The following is a 9,404-nucleotide window of genomic DNA, read 5'->3' as shown; positions in this document are numbered from 1 at the left end:
TTGCAATAAATCGCGACGTCGATAAAATCGCGATACATTCTCCAATTAAATCGCAATTTATCGCGATCACTGCTACTTGGGTGATCGTTTCTAACGATCCGATAAATGTCTCTCAAAGGAATCTGCAAATTGCCTGTTTTTTTTTTTTTTTTTTTTTTTTTTCTTTTTTTTCCATATATATTTGAGTACCTAGGTAAGAACCATCTGATTTTCAGGGCCTGTTTTTCAAATCTTGTATCATGATATTGCCTCCGATCTTGGGATCAGCCTCACGTCCCAAAAGCCTGACATTTGCATCAAAGGGCGGATCCCGAGATCGAACATTTACTGCTCTCCAGGTCATGTTCATGTTAGTAGTGAACTGATACTTCCTCTATGTGTGATAAACATGGGCGTAACTGTAGAGCGGCTCGTTGCTAAACCCCCCCCCCCCCCCCCAACCTGCGTGGCTCCCGCCACTGAAAAATCAAAGGGATTTTGCGAAATAGGTGCATGACATAAGTACCCAAATAAGGTAGCAACAAAAATACAGCACAGTGCATCTAAAATATGGAATAATTATGCAAATTAATACAGTAAAATTGCACCCCCCCCCCCCCCCCTGCCCTGATATAGCGATCCTATCTACATCATTTGATCTATGTATAAATGCCGATTTTAAACAATCAATAAATTAGCTACATGTGTATAAGTTATGTAGGCAATTAGCAGTGCCAGAAAATTGGAACTTATTTGAATTTTATTGCAATAAATTCAAAGAGCGGAGCCCCTTCAGTTAGTGAATAGGCAACATACGCAACACTCCGATACTATGGCAATAATTTTACCATGCGCTTAATGCAATATACTGCAAGCCATGCCACTTGGGTATTTTCAGATTATTTCCGCAACTCTGAGAATGAAAGTTACTTAGGTCTGAAAAATTGATAAGAAAATAGGTATTTTGTTGGATTCGATCCTCTCTATTTCCGTTTATTATCAATTTATAGAAATTCATCTTTATCAGCACATTACAGTCAAAATGTAAAAAAACAATAACAAGATTTTACGGTACATAGAAAGTAACTGGCACCTAAGTTGATGAAGGAGGCGTCAAAAAATTTGATATAGGCATAACGACTAAATTTTGAAACATATTTGGCCTCTGAAATTATTTAAGTATCAAAGTGAGTCATGGTTACTGCTTACTGCATGTTGCGACAAATGTTCAAATTTATCTAAAAAACCCATTCAGAGCAAAAAATTTCCTGCGCTCAAGAATGAAAAATTTATTTGTTTAAAATCTTAAAGGCAGATTGAGACTCATAACATGGATAAATTTTTAAGTTTTAATTTATTCAGAAAATATTTATTTCTCAAGTCAGGATAACTTTCGAAGTACAAACGTATTTTCTTAGTTCAAAAAATAGAGTAAAGGTCATAAAGGAAATTACATTACATATGTACGACTAGAATATTTACACTGATTGAGAGTACCCGAAAATACAAATTTACAGTAGGTACACATAGTTCGCAGTGGGTCGTTCATGTATTAAGTAGGCTACATAATGGAAAGGAGGGGTGCCTGGGCTTGCCTTACGTGGTGTATTACTAGAGGGAGGAGAGTCAGATTTAGTATTACATAAACTACTCATTTTGATAAAAAAAAAAAAAAATTCAAGTAAAATAATTTTTTCAAGCTATTATTAAAGCTTTCTCTGATATGTTCTGAAACCTTGGGAGGGAGGAAGAGGGGAGGCTTAGGCTAGTCTTAAGTAATTCAAAAGAGGGGGTGAGACATTGTCTTACAGGTGCCTGACAAAGGAAGAGGAGGGGTCATAAATTTGGTCAAAATGTCTTTCGGGATACTTGAATGGCCCCTTACTTGGTAATTTTATGATCAAAACATAAAAATGAAACTCTGCACATCATATTTCCTCAGGTGCTCGTGCTATTGATGATTTTAGAGCTATCATCTACTTTTTCTTCAAAAATATTATAATACCCTGAAATACATAAATGTTAACTTAGGAATTTACAGTTTAAGCAAGGCACAAGCGTTCTACACAGGGAGGTGCTTTCCCTGGTTTCATTACCTAAACATACTAATGGTTCATGAAGTGAGAAAATAGAAGAGGGAAAGGTAATTCTTAAAAATTACAACAATGATAAAAAAAGAGGGTATAAAAAAAAGGTAAAGCACAAAACTCCAATTTTAGAAACTATTAACATAATTCTGCACTGCCATAATCAAAATAAAATTATTCTTATCATTCCCAAATTGGAAAGTCAACAATATATACCATATTCAAGAAAAAAGAAATAACTATCACCTACAGAGTATAGTTCAAGGATCAAACTTTGTTGACGGCATAAAAATCATGCCAATAATAATACGCTTTGAGGCATTCTGAAATTAATGTTTACATAAGAGTGAAAAAGTGGGGAATGAATCAAAATATGACACGATTTATTTTTTGCTTAGGGCAGGACTTCCTCATTCACGTTATACAAACCTGAGATGAACATTTAATCAGCCCTAATCCTCAATGAATCATAGTTTGACAGATCAACTTTCCAATGGACAGCTTTGACAAAGATTTGAAATACAGAAGAATGAACCTTACGAAGTAAAAAATATTTAAACCTCTTTCTTCTTTTAAGGCTGATGCAGGATGATTTCTTCAAGCTGAATCTAGATCATAGAACATTATTGAGCTTTCATACACAAAATGAGCCCAAAACTCAGAGCAATATATAAAGCTCTGAGCTTGCCAAAATATGCGTTCACATTTGATTTTTACTTAACAAGAATATTGTCTCTAGAAAGTAAAACATAAAAAAAATTACCGTATAAAAAATAATCTAACAGAGCAGAGCACTTAAAGACAAGAATATTAAGGATTGAGATACAAGTTCTTAGAGACTAATGAAAAAATAGAACTGAATCCTAAAATTAACAAGGGTTAACATTGACAGAAAAGGCCACGTACAATAGTCTCTGAAGTACTGTCAAACCAAAAAAAAAAAAACAGACCCTCAATTTGCTTGAGTCGCAACCGCTTACGGGACTCTTTCAAATAAATTTTTAATAATTCAACAATATGAAAATAATCTGTTTTATATGTACACTTCTTGACACACTTTTGAGGAGGGAAAAAAACTTTACTTCTGCCTCTTCTGAAATTAGAATGTACATTGTACAAATGATGGCTTTATTTAAAATACTTTTTGACTGCTGTGACACGATGAGTAAGGAATCTGATTTATCCTCTTATTCACGGCGAGAAGAGGGCAGCTGTGGCGTCAGGTTTTTTAACATGAGTGCATCTACACATGCCACTACAGTATGTGATAATCATGAATTCATCATTAAATAAGTTCTTCATAATGCTTGATGCAGGAATGTCTAAGAACCAAAAAAAATTCGAATTGAGCGGTTTTTTTGTTTTCACAAAGCTGGTGATGGACTTGGTGAGTTTTTATTGTATAATGGAAGATTTTTTAAGAGAGATCAAAGTGGGGTACCCAAGATTCTACGGAGCAAAGTGATTAGGATTATTATCAAAGATTTAAAATCCTTCTGGTAACAATGTAGGGAGACATCTGCTGTCCACAGCTAAAATGCTGTAACTTTAATCAATATTTTGCTTTTTACTTCCACAATTACTGTTCTAAGAAGAAATAAACTGATCGCCAATATGCTCTAGTTTTTCAGTTTGAGTTCTAAGTAGTATGCAACAGGTACACTAGAATTCTGGAGGACGAATGCTTGTTAGTATTTCTGTAATAAAATATTTTGTCAGAAAGAAAAGGAGAAAATTTAGAGTTGAGTTACAGTATGTTTATTTTCGACAGCAGATATACAAGGGCTCCTTTCAGGGCTGCTTGTAGAAGTTTCCCTAGGTTGAGAGAGAGGTTTTGGAACACGGTCACACTCATTGAGTCTGGCCGTCTGTTTATCTGCAAACTTTTGGTCTCTGGAATGGGCATACAGCTAGGAATAGATGCAGACATACAAAAGACAGGACTTACATGTAATCTAGCTCTAGTGTTGAAAGTAAGAGAGGACAAGGCTTTGAAGTAAAAGACTAAAAGTGTCATTTCTAGGACTAGTCGGTTGACCTCGAGTAGACTTCAGTTCCTGCCTTTGCTGCCGTTTGGTTTTATAGTTCCTCTCCTGATGGTTAACAAATTCTACTGCTCCTTTTCTGCCCCAGCATTTTACTATGTTTTGGCGATTTCTTTGACTGAGCATTAGTAACTTTTTCTTCAGCAGTGTTAATTTTGATTACAATTTCTGTAGTTTGAGCATGCTTTGTAAGAGACTTTCCTTTCTGGACACATTCAGAAGATAAATTCATGGCAGCTAATTGCTGTTTGGCCATTTCTTGCTCAAGTTTCATTTTTTCCTCTCTTTCTTGTTCTTCCAGTTCCCAAGATTTCTTGATTCTTTGAGGATAAAAATTCTTACTTAAAGTAGCAATCTTCAGTAATTGGGAGGGCATGACATGAACTTTATCAAGGGATAGACCCTTCACACAGGGTTCTGACATCTTCTCTTTTTTGATCGTTCTTTTTGATCTCCTGGAACGTTTATTTTTTGACACATCTTTAAGGGGCAGTGATTTGGGCGGTGATTTGGGTGGTGATTTGGGTGTATCCTTTTCAAGAATAGCTAACTCTTCCTTCACCGATTTTTCAAATAATTTAACTGTTTCGAGTAACTTCACTGATTCTTTGAGTTCTTGAGATAATTTTTTCCCTTCTTTTTTGTTCGCGAGCGTATCAACAATTTCAGAGAATTCTGCCATTCTGCGTGACAATTCTTCAACTTTGTCTTCTTTGTTTTCAGAATTCGGATGCATTAAAGAATTTACATTCTTGTTAATTGGGTTTAAAAAATGAACGATGCATAAGTGTTTTAATGCTAACTTTTGTGCTTTATCGATTTTTAGAATTGCTAATTTACATTCCAAAATCGACTCCTCTTTATCTTTTTTAGAAATTCTTTTCATTTTTTTCTTGTCAAATTCGTCCACAAGAGGCTTGACCCATTCTATTCCAGCTTTCAAAGTTTGGGCTAATTTTCTTGCCACCTGAGCACATTTTCTCAATTTTTCATCATCCTCTAATACTTGAAAATCATTGTGTCTTTCCCATTCATCATTCCAGTGTTTGAAGCTAAATTCTGTTTCACTGCCTACGGAATTTTGTTCTATGAACTCTTCAGAAATGGGTTCCTCTTTGATAAATACTTTAACACATTCTTCTATTTCTGTCTTGTCAATAATGTCAAAAGATTCTGGTTTCCTCAAATCAATGCTTTCTTTCAGACTCGGCAAGTTTCCAAGGCTTGGTTCAGTGAAGTAACTTTGTCTTCTTCCATCTTGTTTAGACATGACTGAGGTAACTATTTTTCCCTCATCGTTTTCTTTGGAACATGATGCTATTTGTGCAAAATTAGTTTTGGCCTCCTCTAGAATAGTAAGTTTGATTTCATGGGAAACTTTTGGTTTCATAGCTAAGACCCCTCGCGGAATGGTTTTTCTGGCTCGGACAGGCTCTACTGGCTTATTAGATTGCTTAAAAGTAGCTCCTTCAAAATTAGCTTTGGCTTCCTCGAGAATACTAAGTTTGATTTGATGGGAAAATTTTGGTTTCTTGCCTAAGTACCCTCTCGGAGTGATTTTTCTTGCTTGGACAGGCTCTTTTGGATTATTGGATTGCTTTAAAGTAGCTTCTTCAAAATTAGTTTTGGCTTCCTCAAGAATACTAAGCTTCATTTGATCAGAAACTTTTGGTTTTTGATCTAAAAACTCAAGCGGAATGATTTTTTTCGGTTGGACAGGCTCAACTGGATCATTTGATTTAGCTGCTAGTGCGGCATGTTCATTAGCAATATCAGCCATGGCTCTTAATGTACCCTCCCTGTACATTTTAACATAATTAAGTGTTCTTTTAGAACTCCCGTTATATTCTGGAGAATTCAAAGCTGGTGAAGAATTTTCTATTTCTTCACCTGCGATGGTGTTCTCTAACCTGGACACATTACTGGAAGGATTTACATTTTGCTCACAATGTTCTATTTCAACAGGTTCCCAAAGACAATTTAAGTCATGCTGCCAGTCTTCATTGGATTCTTCCATTTCTTGTTTGATTCTGATATTGTTTGAAACAACAACTGAATCTGATACCTCCATCTCCTCGGTGCATGATAGATTTGAAGAATCCTCTCTTTCTACTTTGACAATAGAATCATCTGGCACACTGATTGGATTTAAAGCAATTTTAAATTTATTACCGGTTTGATGCGACAAGTTTCTGAGCTTTATCTTTTTTGCTTTTGCTGACTCAGTGGACAAAGCATTACAGGTAGTCCCAGAAGACTGAGTGACGACTTCAATTGCACGTTTTTTCACTTTGGGATTTCGTGTTTTTCCAGAACGACCTGAAGAAAATTGTTACATTGATTATAAATTCATCGAAAAAAAATTGGATTGTCATTCATACTAAAGCTTATTATAGTATACTTAATGCGCTTATTTAAAAAATTCATGCAATGGGACAGTTTATTATCAGCTTAAAACTTGTAAATAATTAGGATATATGTAAATATTAGGATATTTCTGCATTGTTTTTCCTCAAAATGAACTACTTTTATAGGGTGACATTAAAGCTAAAAGATATTCAAGGCATCTAATCATCAACAACATATGGACCACATTTTGCAATTAGGAACTACAATATCAGGCTCGTCTGTAAGAACGTTTATGTGCATAAGAAAACTAATGGTATATACGTTGTTTCTAAACTGAGCTATAGATTGTAGTTCCATACGACAAAATGTGGTCCAATTTATCACAAATGGACAATTTAAACCAAATTAGCCTGACTGCATTTGAACTACATTTTAGAATTAAGAACTACAATATCAGGCTCATCCGTATAGACACTTATGTGTAACAAGAAACTAATGTTGCATATGTTGTTTCTAAAATTCGTAACAATTTCATGGCAATTTGTAGTTCCTGATTGTAAAATGCAGTCCGCTTCATGTTGCCTCATTTACTCTCATATTTTATTTTTTTAACAGAGAACCGAACAACATACGCCTTTATACTTTATTGGGATTTACTTTAGATTATGAAAAATATACTCACAAAATTTTAACCTTCTGTGTTGCTTAGTTTTCTGTTAGAAAAATAAGACATCTGAGAAAATTAGGCAACGTCTGATGTAGTTATGCTGATTTATTGAATCCGTTTAAATTACTTCCACTGGCATTTTGCCAAAGAACAATAACTTGGTTTCTGCTGTAAGATTGTACATGGTCACTTTCAGAGGGTGGACCTGACACTACATTGTTGCAAACGTTTGGAGCCAAAGGCTAAGCGGAAGTCCCTAGCCTTAAACTCACTAGAATCGGAGCAAAAATAACAAACTCTAGGCCTTCTGGCAGTTCTTGTTCTATAATGTTGCCTACAAGAGTGATATTTTAGGCAAGGACCACATTTCTATAGAAACATCTTGATGAGATTCACAAAGTGAAAAAGTGAGCCTCCCTACAAGCAACTAGTTCATACCCTCAATATTACAAAATGAGATCAGAAGACCAAAATAAAGGGCTTAAAATTACTTAGGGATTCAGAAGACTTGTCCGTTTCTCCGTGTCCATCTTGACTGAGAGTCTGCATCTTTTTACTGGCAGTTTTCCTTTGTGAGAGATCGTTTCTTCGTCTATCACTTGATACTTCCATTACACCTGAAGGGAGAAAAAATGTTTACTTGAGAAAGAGGAGAAAAACATCACACTAAGTTTGATTTTAGAAGAATTCAAATTCTTATATTTGACCAACTGCGGAAAAATAGAATTTAGACCACAAAGGCAAAATTATCCATACTTACTTTCAGAAGTTTTTGTCCAGTTGGGTTGAAAATTTTGGATTCTCGGATTTAGACAGTAAACTCAATCTAGTGTTTTGGACAAAAATTTGCGAGCGGATAAATGCTTAGTATACTACCTAGAGATAAATGGAGGGGCTTGGAGGAGAAGGTGCTAAAGTGCAGTTTTTGAAAAAATTGAGATAGTGATGATTTCAAGTAAAACTAATCTTAGTACATATTCTGAGAAAAATTAGCTCCCAAATCCCAATTTTTAAGCATAAAAAAATAAGTTTGAACTTTCTTTCCGCCATAAGGTTTTATGTAATTTCGAAACTGCTACTACGTTTCTCTCGAAATAGCAAAAGATGCACTTAAGCGCCTTGTGCTTCAAGTCTCTCAATGCTAGTAGGGCGAGTACTTAACTACCTAAGTTAATAACACCGCTAACAAGTTACGCAGTTGTGGACTTACACCGTCCAATTACATTTCCTTCACTTGCATGTGGTACTTTGATACAAATTGAAATGAATATTCCATTTGTTCTAACCCTGATGATAGCCCTTTCTACTCTTGAGGGTACGAATTGCTAGCTTTCGGAACAAACCTGTTTGGATAAATCACAAAGATTCGGCATTGCTCCAAACACAAATAGGATTTGCTGGAAACCCAGTTATATTTGACAACTCTTCAGCCTGATGCCTAGTTGCTGGACAGTGCTAGTACTTGATGACATAAGATCAATTTAATTCAATATTGTGCCACTGAATTTCTGCAATTATATTAGAGTAATGTAATGGCTGATAAAAAATGTTGAAGTCTTGTAATTCTACTTTACAAGATAATTTGTGATAGTTGCATTGTCAGAGTCAATTTTCAACAAAAAGAGCTGTGCTAGATGATTTCATGTAAAATAAGTAGGTATACTTCAAACGCCTTAAAAATAATCTACGAGTAAAACATAACCTGCTACAGTGTTTTCATGAGAGCGGTATGTGAGTGTTCTGTTTTCTAAGACAACCATTGCTGAAACTTGAAACTATAAAATAATAAAATATTTATCCCGTAACAGATAAATACCCATCAGATTGATGTATGAACTTAAACACTTAAAATTTAACTCAGTTCACTGGGGTGAAGAGAACCGTAGATGCAAAATACCTGTATTGTTTCACAGAATGAGAGCTACATTAAAGTTTGATGATCATTGAGGGGCTTTGAATTTGTTTACTGAAACTGTGTGTAGAATTTTTCATGAACACTTACTGTTTCTGCTATAAAGGGCTGCAATAAAACTGAGAGTGTCACATGCTGGAAGTAGTCAAAAAACTTTGAACATAAATGTTACTGAGGAAAGTGAGGGCTTTGAGATACGTACAGAAAAAATATCATGAACTATGATAATTTGTTAATTTGTCACAACACTGTTAACTATTAATAATGTGAACTGAAGCTTTATTATCTTCTTTTCAGTATTCCGAAGCGACAAGACGACATATACAATGTTGTTGACGAATTTCAGGTTTCAGGTTATGTTTGTT

General features: G+C 35.0%; 1 protein-coding gene across 5 annotated transcripts; it reads right to left on the bottom strand.

The window, feature by feature from the left end:
* Window positions 1-1,314: 1,314 nt before the first annotated feature.
* Window positions 1,315-9,404, bottom strand: LOC109038885 (uncharacterized). 5 transcript variants are annotated; one of them, XM_019054137.2, is made up of 3 exons: window positions 9,025-9,404; window positions 7,619-7,744; window positions 1,315-6,430 (listed from the first exon to the last, which is right to left on the bottom strand). In XM_019054137.2, the coding sequence occupies exons 2-3, from the start codon at window positions 7,737-7,739 to the stop codon at window positions 4,167-4,169; spliced, it is 2,385 nt and encodes a 794-aa protein (XP_018909682.2). In that variant the 5' UTR covers window positions 7,740-7,744; window positions 9,025-9,404; the 3' UTR covers window positions 1,315-4,166. The 5 variants fall into 5 exon arrangements, with proteins under 5 accessions (XP_018909682.2, XP_018909680.2, XP_018909681.2 ...); XM_019054135.2 differs by having other exon boundaries at window positions 9,130-9,404; XM_019054136.2 differs by having other exon boundaries at window positions 9,242-9,400.

This window comes from Bemisia tabaci, chromosome 1 (assembly GCF_918797505.1).
Source record: "Bemisia tabaci chromosome 1, PGI_BMITA_v3".
Taxonomy (NCBI): Eukaryota; Metazoa; Arthropoda; class Insecta; order Hemiptera; family Aleyrodidae; genus Bemisia; species Bemisia tabaci.
This window is presented reverse-complemented; position numbering and strand designations above follow the sequence as displayed.

Excerpts from the sequence above, each read along its gene's own strand:
- LOC109038885 (XM_072301494.1), bottom strand. The coding sequence starts at position 8,887 with ATGGTTGTCTTAGAAAACAGAACACTCACATACCGCTCTCATGAAAAC. Across the intron at positions 7,745-8,829 it reads TCATGAAAACACTGTAGCAG|GTGTAATGGAAGTATCAAGT; the intron begins GTTATGTTTTAC and ends TTCTCCCTTCAG. Across the intron at positions 6,431-7,618 it reads CAAGTCTTCTGAATCCCTAA|GTCGTTCTGGAAAAACACGA; the intron begins GTAATTTTAAGC and ends AATTTTCTTCAG.